The following is a 27,737-nucleotide window of genomic DNA, read 5'->3' as shown; positions in this document are numbered from 1 at the left end:
TAGGAACTATGATTCTTATTCAACAGGAGGAGACTGAGGCATGAACAGTATAAATATCCAACCCAGGGTCCCATAGCTAGAGAGGATTGTTGGTTTGGGACTAGAACCTGGGCAGTTAAGTGGTGGGTGCCAACAGGTATTAGGAAAGTTGGCCTTTGTGAAATCAATGCTGGAGTGGCAGCAGTTATCCTAAATTAATAAAATTAGACAAGAGGTTATAGCATGGTCTTGACTCACCACTGACTGTATAACCTGGATCAAATCTTTTTTGAGTTGTCTCAATCTTAGCTATAAAATAAGAAGTTGAACTAGTTAATTTATATAGTCTTATGTAGCTTATAGGTCATTATATGAGTCTGTGAAAAAGTGCTTTAAAAATAAAAGCTATTACTAGGAACTATTTTCTCAGGTTCCAGTAGACCTCATAGATCCTGGTAGGCAATCCTAACAATTGTTTCATGAAGGATAAGCCTTCTGTAGAAGAACACATTTGGAAACAATTTTCAGAAAATTATTGTTCTAATAGATGAGTACATTATTGATTCTGTTAAGCTAAATGCTCACTTGAGAGAAGTTGATCTAGACCAATGCCAGAGGATAGGGCAAATGAGTGAAGTGTGAAATGGTACTGAGCATTATGTAATTGGGTGGGGTTGCTCATCCAAGGAAGAGAGTGATACATTAGCTGGATAAGTAGGTTGGCATCAAATAATGGAAGTCTTAACAGTGGCTAAAATGAATGTGGTATTATGTGTTATTGCATCAGTCCTGGATTCATGGTTCTGCCACCTACTAGCCAAGTAGCCATGGTTTCCTCATCCGTAAAATGGGGACAAGATCAGTGGCCTAGGATTTTTGGGAAGGTTAAATGCAGTGGTGACTAGCATAGCACCTGATGCATTGATATTCCATAAATGATTGCTATTACCTTGTTACTATGATAAGCTTGGGAATGCAGCAGGACAGGAGATTCATGAGCCCTGCCCTCAATTTATAGTCTAGCAGGGAAGGCTGCCATTAAGTGATTACAAAAAAGCATGATGAATGCTAGGTATAGGTTGCAGCAGTAACATCGAGGTTGGGGGACCTAACCTGGGGTTGGAGTGAGAGAAAGTATCCTTGAGGAATCAATGTTTTACCTAAAAGAAATGGTATGTTGATTTTTCACTGAGATTCCTTGGCTTAACGTTGCAGGTTACTGGAGAGCTGATGAGTGATTGTTTCCGTGTCTCCTCTGGTCTCTTTGAGGGCACGATGACCTAAAGTACCTGGCATTAGTGCCTGGCTTATATAGGTATTCAGTAAATGTTGAACTAATTGGGATAAGTAGGTTTTGGTTTTATTACATTCATGATCCTGCTGTCCCCTGGAGTTATCTATTTCTAATGAGCAACAGTGACATCTGGTGGTAAGAGTTTGAACTTACATCTTCAAGGTACACTCTGATTCTGTATCAGAGAGTCAGGATTTTGGAGTAGGGGATTGGTCATGCTGGGCAAGCCTCTTGCCTCACAGATGAGGAAATGCTACTTGGAGAGTTTCAGGAGCTTGAAATATAGGCTCTATCCCCATGTAAACCTACAGCCCATTGTAACATACCTACTAGGCCAGAACAAAGCTGAATAAACATAAGGTATTTTAAAGTTCTCTTGTGTCAAATAGTAGAACTGTCAGTTATTTATATACTTGATCCTATTTGAAATAAAGAATTTGTTCTTAGCAAGACAAAAGTTAGAAAAGTTTTCCCTAAATTCAGCAGTGATATGATAAATGGTTCTGGGTTAGAGATCAGTGTCCAGTTGGTCCCCTCAGAGGAACCCAGGAACAGGTCCTCTCTGTAGTATTCTGAGCTTTTTCTAATGGTGTTTGGTCTTTTTCCTGTCCCCAGTGTAACTCTGAAGTGTCACGGACTAAAATTTTACCATGTGAGGAGGAAATGCCATCGTGCCTTTCAGCTAGAGTGAAGAAGGCTAGAGGCCTTGCATGCCTATCACCTAAACTCAGCCCACACACAGCCATACTCGCCGTCTTCCCCACTGGTGCCCCTTCCTGGCTCACCCATTGCTGTCAGTGACACCCTCCACCTCCCCCTGTCACACCCTGGGCTCAAACTCTTAAAAATGTCTTCCCTTCCTCCTGTTCTATCACTGTTAAAGCACTCACCAAATCCTGCCAATTTTTCGTAAGCAGAGTCTCCTGTCACTCAGATTTGTCCTTTTTCTCCTGTTGTACCACTTTAAACCTAGGCCCTTCAGCTCCTGTTCTGCTACCTCGTCCAGCAGCGCTGAAGCCCTGTGCTCACCACTGCCCCCATCTTTGCTCACGCTTTACCTGTTTCCTGAATGTTCCCTTTCCACAGTCCCAGGCAGTTCAAGTGCACACCATGAAGACCTAACCCAAATTCTATTTTGGTAAAGCTTCTCTGAACTCTCTAGGCCACGGTGGACTTTCCTTTCTCTCACATCTTGCCATGACAAGTTGAAAACACAATGCATGCTCCACTATAATAATACTTTTGTGCACTGCTTTGCTGTGTATTAAATGCTTCAATAGTCTTTTCTATTAGTTCTTCACAAAAATGCAGAAGTATGTATTATCCTGACTTTACCAACATAGGAAAGGAAAGCTGTAATTTACCCAAGGCCATACAACTGAAAAGTGGCAGAGCATGACCCAGAACTCAAGAGCCTGGTCACAGGGAGAAACTGCATGATGGAAGGGAAGGCAGGTATATAAAGTAATAACTGTTCAATAAATAATTGTTCTTATCTTCATTTCCACTTTCCACCACACACATATACACATTCATTACCCAATTAGGTCTGAGGTCCATTTCCCCCGCCAATATTCCATAGCTGCTTCTTCCTCAGGTTTCTTCATATATGAAAATTCTCAGTATTTGTTTTGGCCTTTATGAGAAGAAAGATGAAGAAATCCCCCCATATAAATAGTCTTTACTGTGAAGGTGGTAAATTAAAAACTAGTAAGTACACAAGGCATTGGGGACCTAAGCAATAGGAAAAAAACGATAATTACTGAGACCAGGTGACTCATTCAAGTGTTTATGAAAGACCATGATATGAGCTAAGAGTGAAATTGAGAAATGTGGGGTAAAATATAAAAATATATTACCAATACATTGTGTTGAAGGCTTGGAGGGGAGCCGGGTAGATCTCATCCATCAGAGAGATCCCTTGGAAGCAAGGACTACTGAATCTTGGCAGAACATTGAGTTTCCTAATAAAATCAGCATATGATGGGTGAGATCACCATACATACAAACACTAAGACTTGAATAGCCAAAATGGTGTTATGCTAAAACAAAAATGTACTAGGGGGAGTCTATGAGAGCTGGTAGCCAACAAAGGAAGCCCAAATCCATGGTGAGTTGAAGAGACAGCACCTTCCAGCCAGAAGGATCTTGAACCTGGAGAAAATGAACAATTTTTATCTGGGGGGGGGGGGGTGGTGGGGAGGAGGCTCCTGATCGTGATGAGTGTTAAAAATATCTCAAGGTAGTTTGCTTCTGGTTGCTTTGAATCCATGCTCCCAATATCTTTCTGATGACTCGTTTGGTTTCGTGGGTGTCTGATTCTGGGAAGGGAGGGGCCCTGGATATGGGTCACAATTCCCCAACGTAAACTAGTGGCTTAGTGTTCTGGTTTACATGTCAGTCACTTAATACCATGACTGCTGTTAAGTCCAACCCCAAGAGACATTTATGGTATAATGACCAAATCAGATTTTGGATCTGCAAAGCTGAAGTCCATAATTGGAGAGGTCTGAAATGCATAGAGCCTAATGGAGCCTTAGTTTTAAGCTGCAGCAAAGCTTGCTTCCATTTTGAGGCAAAAACAGCTAAATATGTAATAATACACCTGAAGAGTATTTCACAGTTTACAAAGAACATTCATGACCTATTTGATTATCATGGTAATAAGCAGTACTATTGTAATTATTTTATAAAGTTTATTTCTTTTGAGAGAGCACAGGCAGAGAGGGAGAAAGAATCTCAAGCAGGCTCCACGTCAACGTGGACCTGGACTCGGGACTCAAAACCATGAACCATGAGATCATAACCTGAGCCAAAATCAAGAGGCAGCTGCTTAGCCACTCAGGTGCCCCAGTACTGTTATTTTAAGAAGAAAGTTGATGTTTGTGACTTGACTCATGTCAGAGAGTTAGAAACCCAGGTACTTCTTCTGATATTCAATTCAACTTTGCTTCTCATAGTAAGAAGAGGATCACTGTCTGCTTATGCTATATTTACTGATTTGTGGGAGCAAGCATATAATTTCAGTGCAGGAAAATCTATTTGGTGGCCTTATGATTATCTTTTAAAAAATAAATAAGCATAGATAAAGGTCCTACTTTATAGTTGGAGCTGTATGGAACTGTGGGAAGGACCTAATTTTTAGGGATTAGAAAAAAGTGGTTAGACCCACAGAAATCTGTGCAACTGATTTTTTTTTTTAATTTGTTGTAACATGGGAATGCAAGCTGGTGCAGCCACTCTGGAAAACAGTATGGAGGTTCCTCAAAAAACTAAAAATAGAACTATTCTATGACCCAGCAATTGTACTACTAGGCTTTTATCCATGGGATACAGGTGGGCTGTTTCGAAGGGACACATGCACCCCATGTTTGTAGCAGCACTATCAACAATAGCCCAAGTATGGAAAGAGCCCAAATGTCCATCAATGGATGAATGGATAAAGAAAATGTGGTATATATATACAATGGAATATTACTCGGCAATCAAAAAGAATGAAATCTTGCCATTTGCAACTACGTGGATGGAACTGGAGGGGATTATGCTAAGTGAAATTAGGCAGTCAGAGAAAGACAAAAACCATATGACTTCACTCATATGAGGACTTTAAGAGACAAAACAGATGAACACAAGGGAAGGGAAACAAAAATAATATAAACACAGGGAGGGGGACAAAACAGAAGAGACTCCTAAATATGGAGAACAAACTGAGGGTTACTGGAGGGGTTGTGGGAGGGGGGATGGGCTAAATGGGTAAGGGGCATTAATCTACTCCTGGAATCATTGTTTCACTGTATGCTAATTTGGATGTAAATCTTAAAAAATAAAAAATAAAATGAAAAAAGTAAAAAACAATTTGTTGTAACATATACATAACAAAATTTACCATTTTAACAATTTTTAAGTATACAACTCATGGACACTAAGTACACCTAACAATGCTGTGCAGCTATTACCACCATCTGCCTTCAGAACCTTCTCATCATCCCAAACAGAAACTTAACACCCTTCGATAACCCTCATTTCCCTCTTCCCCTCTCCCCTGCCAACATCTCTTCTACTTTCTGTCTCTATGAATTTGCCTATTCTAGGTACCTAAAATAAATGGAATTCTACAATATTTGTTCTTGTTTTGTTTTGTTTTGTTTTTCAACGTTTATTTATTTTTGGGACAGAGAGAGACAGAGCATGAACGGGGGAGGGGCAGAGAGAGAGGGAGACACAGAATCGGAAACAGGCTCCAGGCTCCGAGCCATCAGCCCAGAGCCCGACGCGGGGCTCGAACTCACGGACCGCGAGATCGTGACCTGGCTGAAGTCAGACGCTTAATCGACTGCGCCACCCAGGCGCCCCTACAATATTTGTTCTTTTATGCCTGGTCCATTTCATGTTAGCATAATGTTCTCAAGGTTCATCCATACTGTAGCAAGTGTCAGAATTTCTTTCCTTTTTATGTCTGAATAATATTCCACTGTATGGATAGACCACATTTTGTTTATCCATTCATCTGTTGATGGACATTTGGGTTGTTTCCACCTTTGGGTTATTCTGAATAGTGCTGCTATGAACATGGGTGTACAAATATCTGTTTGAGGCCCTGCTTTCATATTTTGGGTATATATCCAGAAGTGAAATTCCTGGATCATTTAACTTCTTGAGGAACTGACAAACTTTTCTATAGAGGCCGCACCATTTTATATTCCTTAGCCAAACTGTACATGAAAAATTCATATACAAAACTGTACATGAATGTTTGTATCAGCTTTATTTGTAATGTCCCCACACTGGAAACAGCCTAGAAATCTTTCAGTGGGTGAATGGTTAAACTGGCATATCCATACCGTAGAAAGCTACTCAGAATAAAAAGGAACAGAGTATTGATACACAAAACAACTTGGATGAATTTCCAAAGAATTATTCTGGGTAAAAAAGTCAGTCCCCAAAAGTTAGATACTGTGTATTTATATAACATTGTTGAAATGACAACATTTTAGAAAAGACAGATCAGTGGTTACCAGGGTTTAGGGACTGGAAGGTGGGAAAGGGATGTGAGTGTGGTTATAAAAGCCCAAGAGAGGGATCCTTGCGGTGAATGAAGGTTCAATATCCTGACTGTGGTGGTGGATATGCAAACTACCACCAATGTTGTAAAATCGAATAGAAGAAAATACACCAGAAACATGAATACAAATAAAACATGAAAAGATAGATGGATTATATCCTGTCAATATTCTTCTGGTTGATGTTGCAAAAGGTGGTCTGGTGCCACATGTCCATGCAGGTCTCTGAGGGTGAATGCCTCATGGGGGGAAAAAAAGCAAGAAAAGCAACTATGACATGTCTGATGATTTTCAAATTATAAAGGCCTGAATAAATATTTAGAAAGCATCCTTGAACCTTCTTTCATATAAATTTGCCTCCGACTTATATTGGGCAGTGACTTAAAAAAAAAAAAAAACAAGTGTTTTTCCACGATGAAAATAGACCATGTTCATTATTTTTAACATGCCCAAAGGTGCAAAAATAAAAACAGCATTGTAATTTCACCACCCAAAAATAACCATTTTTAAAAAATATTTCTATATTTTCCTCCCAGACTTGTTTGTGTTTGAAAAAAACACAAGTTTATTTAGCAATTACTATTCTGCGTCCCGCTTTTTTCACTACCACAACACAATTTTCCCCCACACTTTTTTCTTTTTTAATGTTCACTTATTTTTGAAAGAGAGAACCAGAGTGTGAGCAGAGAGGGGCGGAGAGGGTGAGAGACACAAAATCCGAAGACACAGGCTCCAGGCTCCCCAAACTGTTAGCACAGAGCCTGATGCAGGGCTGGAACTCAACAACTGTGAGATCATGACCTGAACCTAAGTCAGACGCTTAACCGACTGGGCCACCCAAGTGCCCCTCCCCAACATTTTCCAAAGACATTGTGAACGTGTCAAGTTTCGTGGTGGGCCATTCACTTTTCAACTCTCTTGCAGGGCTGTGTATCTCTGCGTAGAATGCTTGGCCCACGAAACTTTTAAAACCTACCTTCCAGAATCGGACGACTGAGCCAACTTTAAAGTCTCAGGCACAGGAAGCCTCTTCCCACCCAGCCCACCGCTCTTTTCCCCAAACTGCTTCAACCCGCCCCACCTCCGCCTTCTTCACTTTTCCAACTCCGGGCGCCCGCTCGGCCTCCGTAGACACGTGGTGACGTCACTCACTAGAGCGTTTCTGGTTTCCCTGGTGACGGTTGTCGGGGCAGCGCGTGCAGGCGTCCAGAAGAGGCCAAGCCGCTGCGGCCCTAAAAGTGAGGAGCGCAGTGACCGCTGTAAGTGTGGGGAAGGACGGAAGTCCCAGGCAGAAGCCAGGGGAGCCCACAGCCACTGGGGGGTCCGGACCCGCGCCGGAGCGCACGCGCTCGCCCGGGCGCCCTGACCTGCCCCTGGCCTGACCCTCCCTGCACGCGTGGCGAGCGAGGTCTCGCCCCACTTCATTCTGTGAGTCTCCACATACAGCCCTCTTCCCTCTCCAGGCAGACACGTAGTTCCCATGCAGTACAGGGGTTAGTGAGGTTCGGAGGGTGGGTCACCTGCCCACAGTCACACAGCAGGTGGCATGGTCAGAAGTCCGGCCCAGGTCCGTCTGACCAGCGCACTATCCTGGTATCTGCTACGGAGCCCTGCCGCACAAGTACCGAGAGGCGGAATGGGAACTACGCGACTTGGTGGCATCCACTTCCAGCATATTCCCGAGTCAGGGCCAGCCCCCCCCTCCCCCCCACGGGGCCGAGCCAACGAGAGAGTCCCCTCAGAGCGGGACTCCCGCCCGGGGAACCAGACGTTTGCACCCCACCCCACCTCAAACCGATCCCTGCATTGATGCTACCTGAGACAGTCGGGTGTACAGGGCGCCCAATCTCTTGGGCTTCTTCTCTCCACCCCCAGGACCCTAGGCTGTTGCTAGGAATACACTAGGCTAACATAATAAAGGCGGGGGGGGGGGGGGGCGAGACGGAGTCTGGTAGGGCCAGAGGAGGCTCATGCCTGGAAGGGGCCTCAGCCCTTCATCACTGGTCTCTGTCCTCTGGGATCTTTGCTTTGCTACAGAAAGTAGAGTAATGGGTGGGTGCCACTCTCCCCAGCCCTTGGCTGCCAGTCTTTCCTGAGTCAGACTTCCTTCCATGTAGACTTAGCCCTAACTTAAAAACAAAAACAAAAACTAATTAATAGGCTTTATTTCTTAGAGCAGTTTTCGATTTACAGAAACACTGAACAGAAAATACAGAGAGTTCCTATATACTCCTCCTCCCTTTCCCCACTATTAACATCTTGCATTAGTGTTGCATATTAGTTGTTACCACTGATAAAGCTATCTGTTATTATTAAGTTAAAAAATCCATGGTTTACATTAATGGGTTGTGTGTGTGTGTGTGTGTGTGTGTGTGTGTGTGTGTTGTACAGTTCTATGGATTTTGCCAAATGCATAATATCATGTATCCACCATTAAAGTATCCTACAGAAAAGTTTCACTCCCCTGAAAACCCCCTGTACTCCACTGTTCATCCCTCCTCCCCTCTCCCCAACCCCTGGCAACCACTGATCTTTTTACTTCTCTACAGTTTTGCCTTTTTAAGAATGTCATACACTTGGAATCATACAGAATGTAGCCTTTCCACACTGGCTTCTTCACTTAGCAGTATGCATTTAACTTTCCTTCATGTTTTTTCATGGCTTGATAACGCATTTCTTTTCATCCCTAAATAGCATTCCCTTGTATAGTTGTACCGGTTTATTTATTCACATATTGAAGGATATCTTGGTTGCTCTTTATTTTAGGTAATTACGCATAAAGCTACTATAAATATTCACTTACAGGTTTTCGTGTAGACACAAGTTTTCAAATCATTTGGGTAAATAATGATTTTTGGATCATTTGGTACGACATGGTTGGCTTTGCAAGAAACTGCCAAACTGTCTTCCAAAATAGCTGTACCATTTTGTGTTCCCACCAGCAATGAATAAGGTTTTCTGCTGCTTCATATCCTTACCAACATTTACTGTTGTCAGTGTTTTGGATTTTAGCCATTCTAATAGATGTGTAGTATCACATTGTTGTTTTAATTTGCAATTCCCTAATGACATATGATACTGAACATCTTTTCATATGCTTATTTGCCATCTATATATCTTCTTTGGTGAAATGTATGTTCAGATCTTTTGCTCCCTTTTTGATTGGGTTGTCATATTGTTGAATTTAAGAGTTCTTTTGTATATTTTGGATACAGTCCCTTATCAGATATGTGTTCTGCAGTCAAAGTTTTTCTTCCAGACTGTGGCTTGTCTTTTCATTCTCTTAACAGTGTCTTTTGCGGAGCAGAAGTTTTTAATTTTAATGAAGTCCAACTTATCAGTTTTTTTCTTTCATGGATCGTGCTTTTGGTATTGTATCTTAGAACTCATTGCCAAACCCAAGACCATCTAGATTTTTTTCCTATATTATCTTCTAGTGTTTTTTTAGTTTTACATTTACATTTTACATTTAGGTCTATGACCCATTTTGATGTAATTTTGTGCAAGGTGTAAGGTCTGTGTCTAGATTTCTTTTGTTGCACATGATGTCCAGTGGTTCCAACACCATTTGTTAAAAAGACTTTTTTCTTCATTGAATTTCCTTTGCTTCATTTCAAAGATCAGTTGAATCTATTTGTCGGGGTCTATTTCTGGGCTATGTTCTGTTCCATTGATGTATTTGTGTGTTCTTTCCCCAATACCACACTGTTTTAATTTCTATAGCTTTATAGGAAGTCTTAAAGTTGGGTAGCATTAGTCCTCCAGTTTTGTTCTTCTCCTTCAATATTGTGTTGGCTATTCTAGGCCTTTTCATATAAACTTTAGAGTCACTTTGTTAGTATCCACAAATTAACTTGCTGGGGTTTTGATTGGGACCTATAGTTGCAACTACAGATCAAGTTGGGAAGAATTGACATTATTAACAGTATTGAGTCTTCCTGTCCATGAACATGGAATATTTATTTAGTTCTTCTTTGATTTCTTTTCATCAGAGTTTTCTAGTTTTCCTCATACAGATTTTTTACATATACTTATATACATATATTTTTTATATGCATACATTTATGTACATCTACATATTTACATATACGTGTTAGATGTATACTTAAGTAGCTCCATGGTTTAATGTGAATGTAGATGGTGTTGCATTTAAATTTCAATTTCTAGGTGCTGTTTGCTGGTAGGTAGAAAAGCAATCGACTGTTGTATATTAACCTCTGTCCCACGACCTTGCTATAATTGCTTATTGGTTCCAGGATTTTGTTTTTGTTGTTGATTCTCTGAGATTTTCTACATAACCAATCATGTCATCTGAGAAGAAGACAGTTTTATTTTTTTCTTTCCAATCTTTAATTGTTACTTTTCCTCTTCCGTTGTCAGAAACAGGAGCAGATTTCCCTCTGTTTTTCACAGTGAGAATCTGGTAGGGTTCCTGGAGATAAAAATCACAAAACTATGAGGGCTGAACCCCGAGGAGTTTTAAAACTGCAACCTAAGCCACACAGGGTCGTCAGCAATTCATCAGGTAGAGATTAGTGTTTCTACCGATATTGACTCTAGCTGCAGGCTTCTGCTCCAGTAAACTGTGATTCTCTGTATTCACCTGACTCTCCAATATTCAGGGCAGTACTTTGCCCTGTGACCTCAATTGTCTAAGGATTCTAAGTTCCACTGATTTCCAGTTGTTGATTTTTAGTTTAGATCTTTTTCTTATTGTGAGGATAGGAATGATAACTTCTAAAACTCTTTACATGTCAGAAGTTTCTGCTCAGCTTTAACTTTTGAAACCCTCTGCACCTTTGCTTCTACTACTCAAGTCCAGAGCAAGTAGCAAGACGACTGGTCATGCCCTCAGAGCACCGCATGTAGAAGGCACAAATGTTATTAAGATGGATTTTAAAGAAATGCTTTCTAAACATTTGTTACAATTACATGCGAGTAGCATATTCACAGATACAGCAGCTGGTTACCAAAGATGGTTGGACTAAGGGAGGTCAAATTCATTCATTTGTTCCAGAAATATTTACTGAGCACCTACTGTGTGCTAAATACCGTAACAGGTCTGCAGTACAGTAATGAACAAAATAGATTAAAATGTACACTCTTAGCTTACAAGCTAGTTGGAGAACATAGGTGATAAGTAGGTAAAATGTTCTGTATATCAGATGGTGAGAAATGTGATGGAGAAAAATAAATCTGGGCAGGGGAGAGGGAGTTCAAGGGGTGGAAGCAAGGGAAGGGAATGCATTATTAGGTAGGGTGGTCAGGGAAGGTCTCCCTGAAAACATCCCCTTTGAGTAGACACCTGTCTACTTGTCTGGCAATGAGAGAGGAAAAGTAACCATTACAGGTTGAAAAGGAAGAAATAAAACTGTCTTGTTCTCAGATGACCTGATTGTCTATGTAGATAATCCCAAAGAATCAACAAAAACAACAAAAATCCTGGAACTAAATGTAAATATCCTGGGAAGAACATTTCAGCAGAGGAACAGCCAGCGTGGAAGTCTGTGAGTTTGATGCATTCTTGATAATGAAAGATGGTTTGCAAGGGGAACCAGATTACACTGGGCCCTGTTTTTATGCTGAGGTGAGCATGGTCCGACTTACCTACTAACGGGGTTTCTCTGGCTGATGTGTTGAGAAAAGACCATGGGGTGGAGGGCAAGGGCAGATGTATGGACATGAATTAGGAGGCTACAGTAAGGATCAAGAGGTGGGAAGTGTTCAGATTCTGGGTATATTCTGAATGTAGACCAAGAGAATTTGCTGATGGATTACCTATGCAGGGGGAGTAGAGGGCACTGACCATTAGAGGCATTGCCATTTTTCATTTTGTCACAGAGCCTTTACACATGCTGTGCCTCTGTCCCAAATGCTCTTCCTCTACTTAACTCCTACTCATACTTCCGGTCGCAGCTCACTTCCTTGGGATTGCTCTCCTGGATTCCCCCAGGCTATATCAAACTCTCTGATAGAGACTATCAGCGCTATGTATCTCCTTCAGAACATCACAATTATCATTTTATGCTTTTTTATGTGATCATTTGATCAATGTCTGTCTCCTCCACCAGACTAGAAACTCCATGAGGAGAGAGCTATTCATATGCCAATAAATATTTGCCGAATGATCTTCTGACCCACATCCTACACGAGCAAAGGAAATCAAGTTGAGTGTCTTTAGTGCTGTTTGCTCTAAAGCCGAAATTGCTGCTGTGGTTCCTTTATTCATTCATGGCATAAATGTTCATTTAGCACCCACTGCATACCCATGCTGCCTTGTGCTGCAGAGACAAGATTCAGAGATGAACATGACAGTTTCTATACTGTGAGGGTAGGTGGAAGGTGACAGAAGTCTTCCAGTCTTTCATCTGGACCCCCCCAAATATAAACGGCAGGCATATCTTTGTTCCTGCTTTTAATATACACCAACCACACTGTCATGAAGTAGTCAGGAATCAGGCAGGGCCAACGGGTGTTTTGAAAAATTTAGCTTTAGCATTACTTCTTTTGTTTTTCAAAAGTAAAAGTTTTCCTTTCCGTTTCCTGGGAATCAGCATCCCCTGCTTAGATCCATGTTGTCTTTGGTCAAGGATCTACCTTGATTTGCAATTAAATTGTTTAGGAAGGGAAAGAAGAATGTGGTCAGGGCCCATCTCAGAAGGTTCCTGGCATCCACCCTTCAGTTGCCCCTATCTGCAGCTTCCTGCCACCCCAGCCTCCGCCCTGATCAGTCCACCCTGCCTCTTCTTTCTTCAGACTCACCCATCTGTTCCCCTCTCTGCCTAATAATATCTGCTCACCTCTTATCTGCTCCCAGCATCTTTTCTTCCTCCATCTTCCCCTTCTCTCTCCCACCTCCTACCTAGCCTCCTGCTCACCCTTTCCCCATAGTGCTTTGTCCACACCCCTGTCTTGGCCACCTGAGGCCCCAGGTCAGGATGCCCTTCTGAGCCCCAGGCCCACCCAGCATCTCCATGTGGAAAGCCTAGGGAGTCTCAAACTCAGCAGTGCCTGGGACTGGGCTTGCCAGCAGCTTGGAAAACTCCTCTGCCTGGAATAACCATCTCCCCAGCCACTCAAACCCAAACCTTCTAGACTCCCCTCTCCTTCTCTCCTGCACACTTGCCTCACATTTCTTCCATTTCGGCATCATTCCCGTTCCCCATTCTCCATCCCCACTGCCGCAGCCTTGATTTAGGACCACGTTCCTTCCCGGAAGCATCCTCCCAACTAGGCCCCTTTGCCTCCAGCTTCACAAAATGCAAGTGCGATCCTGTGTGCATCCTCTAAACATCCCCATCATCTTCAGGTTGAAGTTCAGGCTCCTTAGTTGAGCCAGATAAGGCCTTCTTTCCAGTCCCTCCCCAAACCTCTGCGCTGCCCTCTGTCCATCCTGAGCCTTTCTCGATTCCCCACACTCATCACATTCTCTCTGCAAATGCTCTTCTTTTGACAGGACAGCCCTCTGCCCCCCACCCCTGGCGCCCTCTTCTTCCACTGGAGCCAGATTCTTTAGCACTCAACTTCAGGCTGACTCAGTGCCTCCCTCTCCTGCAGGTTTTCCCAGCCTCTCAGAGCACCTGCCCCCCCCCCCCCCCCTTATTCTCAGGCCTCACTCATCATTAGACTCACCTGGGACACTTTAAAAATAGATGCAAAAAATAAATAAAATTTAAAATATAAATAAAAATAGACAGATGCCGAGGCCACAGCCCAGACCAACGACATCCAAATCCCTGACAGAGCAGATGCTAATGCCCTGGCGGCTGATGTAGACCAAAGGTGCCCCGTCGGTGCAGACATGCTGTCTGTCTCCCACAGACTTGACTGGGTTGAGGACACCCCATCTCATACGATGAGAAAGATGATAATAGCTAAACTGTCAGGAGTGGTCACATGCCAGGCACTGTAATACACACTTTCCATGCATTCTCTCATTTAATCCCTACAGCCACCCTGTGAAGTATATAATGATTATCATCCCATGAGATCATGACCTGAGCCGAAGTCGGATGCTCGACCGACTGAGACACCCAGGCACCCCTACAAGTTATTCTTTATTCATTTATTTACTCATTCATTTTTTAAGTTTTTTTTATATAAAAAAATTGAAGTAGGGGCACCTGGGTGGCTCAGGTTAAGCGTCTGACTTTGACTCAGGTCATGATCACATGGTTCATGGGTTTAAGCCCTGCACTGGGCTCTGTGCTGACAGCTCAGAGCCTGGAGCCTGCTTCGGATTCTGTGTTTCCCTCTCTCTCTGCCCCGCCCTTGCTTGTGCTCTGTCTCTCAAAAATCAATAAACATTAAAAAAAATTTTTTTTAATTGAAGTAGAGTTTACACACAATGTTTCAATGGTTTCAGGTGTACAATATAGTGATTCCACATCTCTATGTTATGCTGTACTCACCACAATGAGGGTAGCCACCATCTGTCACCTACAGCAATGTTGCAGTACCATTGACTATATTCTCTATGCTGTGCCTTTCATCCTGTGACTTATTCATTCTATAACTAGAAGCCGGTAACTCCCACTCCCTTTCCCCCATTTTACCCGTCTCCCACCCCCTCCTCTTTGGCAACTACCAGTTTGCTCTCTGTATCATTCATCCATTTTTTTTCTTTCATCTTTGAGCACCTGCTATATTCAGTGACAATTCTAAAATATTAATTGAAGGCCCATTCTGGGAAAGATGCTGAAAATTAGGAAATAAGACCTAAGATCCCTGCCCTTAAGAGTCCTCTTATAAAAGGAATAGAAATAGGGGCGCCTGGGTGGCGCAGTCGGTTAAGCGTCCGACTTCAGCCAGGTCACGATCTCGCAGTCCGTGAGTTCGAGCCCCGCGTCGGGCTCTGGGCTGATGGCTCGGAGCCTGGAGCCTGTTTCCGATTCTGTGTCTCCCTCTCTCTCTGCCCCTCCCCCGTTCATGCTCTGTCTCTCTCTGTCCCAAAAATAAATAAACGTTGAAAAAAAAATTAAAAAAAAAAAAGGAATAGAAATAAAGCCATAGATAATTATAATGCATTAAGGTAAATTTAGTGATCAAAGGATGCCCAAGGGACTCTAGGAGTCTACAGAGTGTCTCCAGGGAATCTTCAAGCTAAACAGGAGTTTTGGGGAAAGAGGAGAGGCAAGGAGGGAAGAGCCTGGGGAGGAAGGCATCCCAGGAAGGTAGAGTGGCTGAAACAAGCCTCTGAGATGCCTCCAGGCTTGAGCACTGGGAGGAGTTACAAAACCAAACTCCTCAAGGACTGATGGGAAATGAAAGTGAGTGAATCCAGCAGGTGTGAGAGAAAGAACACCATTTATAAGCAATGATACCAGACAGCCGATGTGGATGTGCCGGCTGCAGCATCTGGGAGTGGTAGGGATGGTGTTGAGTGGAAAGAGCATAGCCTGCCCAGAGGGAACTCCTTCTGCTAAGAAGCTGCTATCCATGTAAGGCTAGGGACCCAGCATGGCCAAACCTGTAAACTTGTCAAAAAGAAGCTGGAAATCTGGATTTACTTGAAATCTACAGATGTTTGAATGTTTTTTATTTTTTTTAACGTTTATTTATTTTTGAGACAGAGACAGAGCATGAACGGGGGAGGGTCAGAGAGAGAAGGACAGAATCTGAAACAGGCTCCAGGCTCTGAGCAGTCAGCACAGAGGGCTCGAACTCACGGACCGCAAGATCATGACCTGAGCCGAAGTTGGACGCTTAACCGACTGAGCCACCCAGGCGCCCCTACAGATGTTTGAATGTTGACAACAAATTCAAATCCTCACGGAGCATTCTGAGCAAGTTAAAGAAAAATGTGGGATGGATGCAGCTCTCAGACCAGCCAGAGTGCCCTCCATGAGTCCTGGCCGGGTCTTGGAAAGGCAGGAGCCACTCAGATCTGGTTTAAAAAGATCCCAAATGATCAGGTGCAGTATAGGTTAGAAGTACCCAGACAAGGCCCAGGGAAGGTGGGAGGCAGGCAGCCAGAGAGATGGGGAGGTACCAGGGGGATACTGGAGTGAGCGGGCAGGAGATAAGGTGCGGAGGTGACCTTGTGATGTGAAGGAGTGGCTGTGGAGGCTAGAGGGAGCTATGTCATGGGGCTGGGTCACTGTGGGCCCAGTAGCCCAAGAAGGCTTTCTGCTAATGGGTCACAAGAATCACTGTGAGGGCCTGGAAGCCTCTGTATGTGGGGCAAGAGAAGGAGGAAGGGATTCCCCAAGACAGACCACCAGAAAGGGAGAAAAAAATAGTATTTTGTTCCTACCATGCATAGCTGACAAAGTACCTTCATGCACCACCACCCAATTTGCATTTGCCCCTTACAGCACATCTATGGTCTCCTTCTCATCTCCTGCTTACTGAAGAGGGATTGAGGCCCAAAGAGGTCTAGAAATTTTCTTTCTTTTTTTTTTAATGTTTATTTATTTTTGAGACAGAGAGAGACAGAGCATGAATGGGGGGAGGGTCAGAGAGAGAGGGAGGCACAGAATCCGAAGCAGGCTCCAGGCTCTGAGCCATCAGCACAGGGCCCGTCGCGGGGCTCGAACTCACGGACCATGATCATGACCTGAGCCGAAGTCAGACGCTTAACCAACTGAGCCACCCAGGTGCCCCTAGAAACTTTCTAACTCACACAGCTGGTATAGAGCAAGTTCACCCTGAAACTCAGGTGCTGTCTCAGCTTGGGCCAAGCTACTTGTACGGTAGCCCAGACCAGCAGTGTCCAACATCCAGGCTGCACCCTGACCAATGACATCAGGATCCCTGGGTGGGGGACCCAGGCACCAGTATCTTAAAAGCTCCGGGTGTTTTCAGTGTGTAGCAGGGGTGGGAACCGCTGTTTTATATGCTAGTCACAGCCTCCAAGTTGCTTTTCCAAGTTGCTGTTGACCTAGAATGATTATTAATAGCTCTTCCTTTCACTCTCCAAGGTGACCCAATTTGGAAAATGAAGTATATGATGGTCCCTTCTTATAATCTACAAAAAATAGGGAATCACAGGATAAACTTATTTTTAAACTCTCCAGTTATATTTTCAAATAATAGGCTCAGTAGGGTTTTCTTCAATCTCTAGGCACTTTTTCAGGTGAAATTCTCCTAAATTGGGTTGGCAAACTAAGGCGCACAGTCCAAATCCAGCTCACTGCCTATTTTTGTAATAAAGTTTTATTGGAACACAGCCACACCCACTCATTTCTGTCTTGTCTATTGCTGCTTTCCATTACAACAGCAGAATATAATACTTGTAACAGAAACCATATGGCCCACAAAGCCTAAAATATTTACTATCTGGCCCTTTACAGAAAAAGTCTGATTTTCCTGTTTATATAACATTGAGTCTGATTGTTAAGTTACATTATATCCCTACGTGTCCCAAAAGATGGAACGGGGAATTGAGTGACTATGGTCAGCTGTGCAGACAGTCAGCCGTGCCTGTGTGACTGAGCCCCCTGTAAAAACCCTTTTGCTTGTCTGCTTGTTTAATGAAGTCTGAGCAGAGGCTCATCTATGGCTGTCACACATTCAGCAGAGGTGTCCAGGGGTTCCTGTAGTTTGAGGGTCCCCAAGACTATCCTGAGCTTCCATGATTTGATAGAAGCACTCACAGAACTCAGCAAAGCTGTTATACAGTTAATTCTGATGAAAGAGTACAGATAAAAATCAGCAAAGGAAAAAGGCACATTTGGCAGAGTCCAAGAGACACAAGGCACAAGCTTCCAGTTGTCCTCTCCCAGTGGAGTCTCAGGAACAGTGCTTGCTTCTCCCAGCAACAATGCATGACAACATGCATGGAGCATTGCAAGCCAGGGAAGCTCACCCAAGCCTTGGGGTCCAGGGTTTTACTGGGGGTCAGTCACACACGCATGGCTGACTGCATACATGGCTGACCTTAGTCACTCAATTTCCCACCCTTCCAGAGGTAAAGCTGATATGGCATGGCCCAAGGTCTCCATCATAAAATCACATTGTTAGCATAGGCCATCTTGAGTGGCCCAAGCCCAGGTAAAGAAAGGCTTTATTGCCAGGCAGGATATACCTAAGACTTAGAGGTTACCTCCTTCAGAGCAGGTCAAGGGCCAAACCTTCCTTTGGAATGTGCAGGGTGTGGACAACCCAGACTTGCTGAGTTAATTCCTCTAACAGGACAGAGCGATATAGTTATAGTTATAGTTATAGTTATAGTTACAGTTATAGTTATATAGTTCCTCTAACAGGGCAGAGCTACCTAGTGAGGAATTCCAAGGTAACAGCAGCTCCTCTTTTGCTGTGACAGGCTCAAAGGCTATACCGTGGGCTCAGTTCTCAGCACATCCCAACCACCTGGGCAGCACTAACACAGCCCCATGCCTGGTCTCCACCCCAGACTAGTTAGATTGAATCCTCCAGGACTGGGGCCTGGATATCAGTACTTTTGAATTGTATCCCTGCAGATTCAATATTAAGACAGCTTTAAGAAGTTCTGGGTGTAGGCTCTGGGACCACCCCTGAGGACAGGGTAGGGATAAGTACAGTGGAAAGGTGTTGCTGGAGCAGCTGGGGGTGGTCAGGCAGGGAGCATGTTCTTCCTGGGGGGTCAGGAAAGGATGTGGTGTTTGTGCCGGGCCTGGGAGAACCAGCAAGGTTTAAGTCTAGGGGAGAAGGACATATAGGGACAGAGCAGCAAGGTGAGACTAGAACTGGCCTTAAGAAAGGGAAAGTTGGCTGGAAGAAGAGACAGAGGCTTAATCCCCCAACACCTTTAATGCCTTTGGACTTGGTTTTGCAGCTAATGGGCATCTGCTGAAGTTCTTTGGTGCAGGAGTGTGTCAGGCTAAGAGCTGTGCTTTGTATAAAGTATTCCCTCAGCCAATGCAGGGTAGACTACAAGGAGGAAAAAGGAGAGGGCAGCCAGGGCAGTAAGGGCCTGCTTGAACAGTCCTAGGACAGAACCATCTGTCATTTGTTCATCTAATACTCATTTCCTGCCTGCTACACACCAGGCCCTGTTCTAGGCACTGAGGATCCAACAGTGAACATCAGATAGTGCTTGCCATTGTAGGACTGGCAGAGAGGGAGAGAAGCAATCAATAAACATACAGTGTGTCAGGTGAAGCTAAGTGCTGTGGAGAAAGATACAACAGGGTAAGGAGTGTGGGGAGTGAGAATAAGAAAGTTTTCCACAATGGAATGGTGTAGAGACTTCTCTGATAAAGTGACGTTTGAAAGAAGTGAGTAAAGTGGATGTGTGGGGGGAGAGCATTCTAGGGAGAGGGAATGGCAAGTACAAATGCCCTGAGGTGGTCGTGAGCATAATGAGAGTGGGGCTGGAAATACATGGACATTTATGTAAAGACATTTATGGAGGATCAACAAGATTTATCACTACTTGGATGGTGGGTGGATGTTGTGACTTCAGTTTGGTTTCAGGCAGGGGTGCTTAACACCAGACATGAGGAGGCCGTTTAAAAATTCCAGTGTCCGTGCTCTGTTATTCTGTTTACCTGAAGTTCAAAAGTAGACAAAAATACCCAGAATGTATGAGGAACTCTGACCACTCAATAATAAGCAGACAACGTGATTTAAAAATGGGCAAAAAATATCAATAGACATGTCACAAAAGAAGATATGAAAATGGCCAGTAAGCACAGGAAAAGATGCTCGATATAATTTGATATCAGGGAAATGCAAATTAAAACCACATTGAGATGCTACTTCATAGTCACTAGAGAGACTAAAATTTAGACTGACCATACTAAGTGCTGGCAAGGATATGGAGCAACTGGAACTCTCAAACACTGCCGGTGGGAATGTAAAATGTTACAGCCAGTCTAGAAAACAATTTAGCAGTTTCTTATAAAGCTAACATAAATTTACCATATAAGCTGGCATTTCCACTTCTATGTATTTGCCCAAGGGAAATAAAAACGTATGCTCACACAAAGACTTTCTTGTATATGAATGTTTATAACAGTTTTTATTCATAATAGCTGAAAATGGAAACAGCTCAGGTGTCCAATAACAGGTGAATATATGAACAAACTGTGGTATATCTATGTGATGGGATACTACCCAACAATAAGCAGGAATGAACTAATGATGCATGCAACAACATTAATAAATCTCCAAAAGGTACCGCTAAACACACACACACACACACACACACACACACACACGAACAAAACAAAACAAAAACAAACCACAAAGGCTACCTACTGTATGATTGCAGTTATATGAAATTCTAGAAAAGACAAAATGTAAGGGATCAAAAGCAGATCAGAGTTTGCCTGGGACTGGGACTGGCAGGGAGATTGTCTGCAGAGGGGCACAAAGGAACCTTTCTGGTATGATAGAAATGTTCTACAGTGCTGTTGCTCATGGCTGACACACGTATATGTGTTTGTCAAGACTCATTTGCACACATAAAATGGCATATTTTATTGTCAATGACTTATACTTCGGTAGAATTTAAAGATTAAAAAGAAAACATAAAACTCATCTTCAATGGCAGAGGTCGGAACAGTGGTTTCTTGGGGGGAATGACTGCCTGGAGAGGGCACAAGATAGTCTGCTTGGGGACAGGAAGTACTTATACCTTGATCCAGGTGGTCACCCCAGGGATGTATACTTATGTAATGGTCCATTGAGCTGTACATTCAGGATTTATGTACTTTACCATGTGTAAATTACACTTAGAATTTAAAAGTATGATGTCTGAACCCCGCTCCTGGAAATTGGGATTTAATTGGTTCAAGGATGTGTCCAAGCTTTGTTATATTTTAGAAGCCCTTAGGAGATTCTAATATCCAGCCAGTGTGGAGAGCCATTGCTTTTAGAGACAGGAAGGAGAGCAGTGTTGAGTCTGAGCGACGGGGAGCAGTCTGGTGGCACATTCAGGGCAGGAGGAGGATGTTCAGCTCAGCCTTGGCTTTCAGGGGATTTGAGGTGAGGCTGGGTCTTCCAGGCTTCCATAGGGATACACACAAGGCTAAGCAGGGTACTGCAGACTTGGAGGCTGTAGACAGAGCTGACTGTGTGCTGAGTACTCTTGGGAAATGTGTGCTTGTTGGGGTTTGCTTCTGCGCAGGCTTCTTTTCCTACTCCTACGGCAAGATGGCAGCAGATGAAGGTGCACGGGACACCTTGCGGCTCCAGTTCAAGGCCATGCAGGAGATGCAGCACAAAAGGTTGCAGAAGCAGATGGAGAAACAGAGGGAAAAGGAACTGAGCCTCGAAAGCAAAGTTGATGACCAAAAAGAGCCCTTGGAGATCTCGGATGGCCTCAGCCTTCTTCAAGCTGGGGAGAAAAACTCAAAACACACCTTCGAGCAGAGGTAAATGTGAACTTGAACCCTCTCAGGAGCACTGGAGGGAGGTAGGGAAGGTGGGGGAGAAATTATTACAGACAGCTAGACAATCAGGTTGACTAGATGTGTGTGTATAAGTTGGGCCACAGAGGTTTTGACACAGAGGTTGTTACTGAAGACTTGCCTCTGATAGATCTGTGCTCCCGTGGATATAAGTTGGTATGAAATGTGTATAAAAATTGTTCAAAGTCAAATTGAAAATTTGAAACTCATCAGGGTGTAGTTTATTCACTTGGATTTTCTTATTCAGTCTCTCATGAAAACCGTGTTTGGGTTTCTGAGGAGGTGGTTGGCTAACTCTGATGGTTCATAAATGATGATTGCTGCAAATTCTCATCTGAGATCGTTCTCCTATGCCAATTCCCTTTCCTGACACATAACAACCATAAACATACCTGTCCTAAGAAAGCTCTTGGTGGGTTCCTTGGTTTTTCACATTGGTGAAAAGGTTGAAAGTAGTCTGGAATCTTCTCATTTTGTTTTAAATTCAGTGCATGTTGATTTATACTGGTTGTCAAAGCAGAAGTCTATATTGATAACAAAATTCTCTGATAGTAAAAAAAAAAAAAACAAAAAACAAAAAAAAAAACAAAACCAAAACTCCACAATAGTTGTTGAGTTGTCTCTTTGCTTCTGGTTTGGCCCAGAATCTATCTTACCCATCCTCAGATGGGTACTTTTTAAAATGGTTTCTCAACTTTCAAAATGTTCCACTAAAAAATGTTAATGGGAGAAAAACATACAGGTTGTGCAATAATTGGAAAAGTTCCTGTGGCTCCGAGATATTAGCTCTAAGTTAACCCCAGACCTATGTTTCCACATGATCTTTTCCCAAATTGGAGAAACTGGTTGGTGGAGGCCCGAGCCACTGATGGAATAACAGCAGTAATGATGATATCAGCTGTTAACTAATAATAACCGTTCCCTATAACGTCTATAACTTACTCACTTCCCACACAACTGTCCCTAGGGAGCCTGTTCTGTGCCTCACGGTAGAAATGATCACAGACCCATCAATCATGTGGTTCTCGTGTTTTAAAGTGCTGGAGAGTACCTTGCAAGACAACTCATGATGAACAAAACCAACCACCTGCTCGGATTTCTGTCAGGTTTACCTGAAACCTAGAGACCCAGGCTCAACTTAAGGCTTAGACAATTCCTATGTGGTCTTCTAATATGTATGTGTATGTGTATATACACATGCAGTTAAGACTATCAGTATCTTGGGGCACCTGGGTGGCTCAGTTGGTTAAGCATCTGACTTTGGCTCAGGTCATGATATCGCAGTTCATGGGCCCAAGCCCTGCCTCGGGCTTGCTGCTCTCAGTGCTAAGCTCGCTTTGGATCCTCTGTCTCCCTCTCTCTCTACCCTTCCCCTGCATTTCACACATTTTTATATATATTGCTACTGCAGTCAGTCTGTTCTAAATGCTTCACGGTACATGCTATGATTTCTTCTCAACCTATAAATAATTTAGAAATGTGTTTTTCTTAAAAAAAAATAATGTTTTTTGAGAGAGAGAGAGAGAATGTGAGTGGGGGAGGAGCAGAGCGAGAAGGGGACAGAGGATCTGGAGTGGGCTCTGTGCTGATACCAGTAAGCCCGATGTGAGGTTCAGACTCACAAACCATGAGATCATGACCTGAGCCAAAGTGAGACACTCAACTGACTTGAGTCACCCAGGTTCCCCAGGCATGTGGTTTGTTGTTGTTTTTTTTAGTCCCAAATGTATGATGCGTTTGGGGGTTTGTTTTTTATTTTATTTTTTTGCTGTCTTTTTAGTATTGATTTCTAATTTTAGTCAATTGCCATTAAACAAAAAGATCTGTATGATGTCCATTATGTGGAATTTGCTAAGATTGCCTTTGTGGCCTATAAGATGATACATTTTTATCCATGTTCCATGGATGCTTGAACAAGTATGAATTCTTGGAGAGAGGCAGTCAGTTATATAGCCCTTTCTTAAATCCATAGTAAACAATGTAATTCAAACCTTTTTTCTCTTTTCATGTGTGTGCATGTGTGTGTGAGTGTGTGTGCATAGTCACTCAGTTTTGAGAACAGTGTGTTAAAATCTGCTCATTGACATTTTCCATTTTGTACAGACGAGTTCTTTTCACCACCTAGTGCCCAACCAGGTACAACAAGCCTGGGCAGTGGAGGCCTGACTCCTGCCCCATCGGTCCCTATAATTCTGCCTTTGCCCTTGTAGGATGCTTGAAGAGGAGATCACACACCTTCGAGAGCAGCTCAGGGAGACAGTGGATGAAAATGGGCGATTGTATAAGCTGCTGAAGGAAAGGGACTTTGAAATCAAACATCTCAAAAAGAAAATAGAAGAGGACAGATTTGCCTTCACAGGTAGCTCAACCATTGCTGTGGCAGTGCCTGCCCTGATCTCCAGGTAGCTGGCCGAGCTGCCATGGAGCCCCCTGGGCAGGGCAAAGAGCAGGTTCCAGAGCACACGTGCTCAAGAGAGAGTGCCAAGGGTCAGCCATGGTCAAGTTCATGCGGATGAGTAATGGAAATGAAGGAGAGGTAGGGGAAGAGAGCAGGCCAAGGAGGCCAGTGAGCCAGGAAATGGGAGCACAGGAGCAGCAGGGACAGTCGGCAGGCATCCTGGGCAGTGTTGGTGAGCTGGCTAGGACTCATAACAGGGGTTCTCTGTGGATTCTTGCTGCACGTTTGTCGGGCCAGCGCGGTCCATTTTATCTTGGTGCTCTGGCTCGGCCATTGTGTTGTGGATGTGAAAAAACCCCAGTGGAAGCAGGCATTCACTCTACAGCACTTGCTGCTCCAGAAAAGTGGACGAGACAGGGAAGTTAGCTGTTCTGAGGGAATTTCCTGGGACCTAGTAGGGTCTAGAGTGGGCCTTGGCCCTTTTGGTCTGGGCTGGACCTTGGCTCTGTTGGTAGGGACATTGGCCATATGGGTCTGGGGATGACCTTAGTTCTGTGGGTGTGACTAGACATTGGCTCTGTGGTTATGAGCTAGACCTTGGCCCTACAGATCTGGTGGGGACCTTGGCCCTGATTGTCCTCTGTTCCATGTACACCCATTGAGCAACTCCCAGGTAGCTGACGAAACCAGAAAGTCAGTGTAAGTAACCAACCACAGATGACAATGGGCCTCACCCGGCATCTGCCAGAGTGTCCCTCCCTGCCTTTTGAGAGCCAGTGTATTTAAGGGTAGGTACATGCAGAGGACCAGTAGTGAATTCACAGCCAACGGGAATTTGGTGTCCTAAAGGCCCTTGGTCACTATTGTGCCTCACTCCATTCTTTGGCCTTTTCTGTCTAAAACAAAAAACAACACTGAAGGGAAGGACTTGTATTGTGAGGAATAGAAAAACACACCCAGCCTGGCTGAGGTTCAGATGTGAAGGGGCAGCTTGCCCTTTGGCAGGGCCATAGAGAAGCTGATGAGTTCCAGGGGGGAAGCAGGAGATGCTTCCCCTCCCCAGGAGCCTGTGGACACAGGGGTGATTCCCTCTCTCCCAGCCTGCCCCGTGCTGTCTCTTTGCTGTCTCTGCCAGCTTGCTCAAGGCCTCGTCTGACTGCCAGCCCCATCTCTTCCTCAGGACTTCTTAAATCCAGTCCATGCTATGCAGTCACCATTTCTGATTTCCAGTGTCAAATTTTGAAGAGAAAGGTCTGACTGGCCCAGCATGTGTGTTTAGACCAGGCCTCAAGGGACAGTCTGCTGACAGCTGACAGACTGGTTTTCCTTTGGCTGGATTTTTAGTGATTGCTTTAATTCTGTTGTTTTTTTTTGTTTTTTTTTTTTTAAGTTTATTTGAGAGAGAGAGACAGAGAGAGACAGAGCGTGAGCAGGGGAGGGGCAGAGAGAGAGGGAGACACAGAATCTGAAGCACGCTCCAGGCTCTGAGCTGTCAGCACAGAGCCCGACGTGGGGCTCGAACTCACAAACTGTGAGACCATGACCTGAGCTGAAGTCGAATGCGTAACTGACTGAGCCACCTAGGCTCCCCAATTCTGTTGTTTTTTTTTTAACTATACTTCTTTGCATAATTTTTTAGTGATTGCTCAGGCAATCACAAAATACATAACTTGTCACAGGCAACTTAGAATTAATATTTTACTAGTTTAAGTGGAACAAAGAAACTACCACCATATGGGTCCCTTTACCCTCCCCCATAATAGTGCAACTTTTATATGTATTATATCTCTATATATTGAAAATCCCAACAGATAATGTTATAATATTTGCTCTCAATCATTACACATATCTTACAGAGCCTAAGGAGACAAAAATAATCTATTATATTTACCCAGACATTTAGTATTTCTGTCCTTGCCCATTCACTGCTGCTCCCTTATCATGGGATTGCAGCTTCAAGAGTGAGGCTTGGGAAAGAATAGAAAGAAAAAACAACAACAGAGGATTTTTCTTGTTTTCTCTGAGTGCCCCTTCCTGCCCCTGAGACCAGAAAGGGCTTCTCTTGGACCTCTTCATGACATCTACTTCCAGGATTTATGCTGCTTTTGAGTCCTGGAAGGAAAGCATAACACAGAAAACTCACTGCTGGACCATGTGTCCTTCCAGGCCTGGTTTCCATCCCTGTTCTGAGCCTTTCTCCTGAAGTGTCCCTAGCCTCTGCAGCAGATAGGAGGAGGCCAGGGGCAGCTGCAGGCCTGGGCTGCGTCAGTTTGAAAACCATCAAGCACCCTTGTATACCTTCCAGCAGTTGTCACTTTCAGTCTGTTCTAAGGCACATGACAGTTGTGTTAAAAAAAACAGGCCTAAGAAGGTGTCCCTGCTGGTTACCCACTGCTGGAATGTCGGAAGCATTCAGAGAACTTGCAGACCATCTGACCAGACCTGCGTTGCGCACGTGGACAGGGGACTGTGAGGCTACCCCGTCAGTCAGGAGCTGAGCTGGGCTACCTCCCATTGCCTGCCATCTGCACGGCCCCATACAGTTCAGATTCCCACATTCACACCCTGCCAGCAGCTTCCTGCCCTTGCCCACTGTGTTCTAGCTACTTCCTGCTCGATGGGCCTCAGATTCTCCAAACATATTCCTGCCCCTGGACCTTTGCACTTGCTGTGCCCTTTTCTTAGAATACCCTTCCTAGTTGGGAACACTCTTCTTGATGGCTTGATCCCTCACTTGTCATTCATCCAGGTCTCTGTTCACACGTATCTCCACAGACAGGCCTTCCTTCCTGACCACTCCGTCTAAAATAGCGTCACCCCCATCCCTCTCATCCCCTTGCCCAGCTTCATAGCAGGCAGTCCTCCCAGGCACTGGAATGCATATTTATTTGTTTTTTATTATCTGTCTCCCCTGCTGGAATGTAAACTCCATAAGTCTGTTTTATTCACTGTTGAATCCCTAGTAGCGAGAGTGCCCAACACCTGGTGAAACTCAATAAATATTTATTAAATGGGTGCATGCCTCTGTGTTGGTTAGGTGTCACCACAAAGCTTTGTGTCAGAAACAACCACATAATCTTGGCGGCATTCGGCAGTAAGCATGTATTGAGCTCAAACATCTGGGGTTAATTGGGGCTCAGCAGATCTAGGTCGGGCTTGACTAGGGTGGGTTAGCTTTATTCCACGTGTCTCTCTTCCTCGTCCTGGGCCCAGCCAGCTGGCCTGGCTGTGTTCTTGTGGAGATGGCACGAGTGAAAAAGGGGGGGCTTTAACTGCACAAGTGCTTTTCAAGCCTCTACCTGTGCCTTATCTGCTAACAACCCATGGCCAAACAAGTCATTGGCTGAGCCCAGAGTCAGGCAGGCATAGAGGGGTCGAGGGGGGCACACACGATTTGCCGGAAGGCACAGAGCACAGGGTGTGGGTGTGTAACCGTGTCACTGAGGAGGGCATGGAGAATTGGGGCAATAAACTGATATCCCATAGAATTAAAACTCTGCTTCCGGATTTTGTAATTTCCTGAATGGCTGCCTTTCTACTCATCGGAGTGGGGTTTCAGGGTGCCTACGTGTGCATCCACTCCCCCGAGCCTCTGCCCTTTCATGAGGGTTTCAGCTTTTCAAACCCCAGGGCTGTTGGTAGTGTGGCATGAGTTTGATGTGTGGGCC

At 44.1% G+C, this 27,737-nt stretch overlaps 1 protein-coding gene across 2 annotated transcripts in view; it reads left to right on the top strand.

Annotated features, from left to right (window-relative positions):
* The first annotated feature begins 7,522 nt into the window (after positions 1-7,522).
* CCDC13 (coiled-coil domain containing 13) overlaps positions 7,523-27,737 on the top strand; it is a 53,403-nt gene continuing 33,188 nt past the window's right edge. The window contains exons 1-3 of one of the 2 annotated variants that reach the window (XM_086720557.1): positions 7,523-7,598; positions 21,415-21,635; positions 23,882-24,030. In XM_086720557.1, the coding sequence (XP_086576683.1) occupies positions 21,415-21,635; positions 23,882-24,030 (370 nt within the window). In that variant the 5' untranslated portion in view covers positions 7,523-7,598. Of the gene's footprint in view, positions 7,599-21,388; positions 21,636-23,881; positions 24,031-27,737 lie in introns of both variants that reach the window. The other variant, XM_086720556.1, reaches the window with a different exon arrangement.

The sequence above is a fragment of the Puma concolor genome, chromosome C2 (assembly GCF_028749965.1).
Source record: "Puma concolor isolate L17-30 chromosome C2, mPumCon1.1.hap2, whole genome shotgun sequence".
Lineage (NCBI taxonomy): Eukaryota > Metazoa > Chordata > Mammalia > Carnivora > Felidae > Puma > Puma concolor.
Note: the sequence above shows the minus strand (reverse complement) of the source record. Positions and strands in the feature narration are given on the sequence as shown.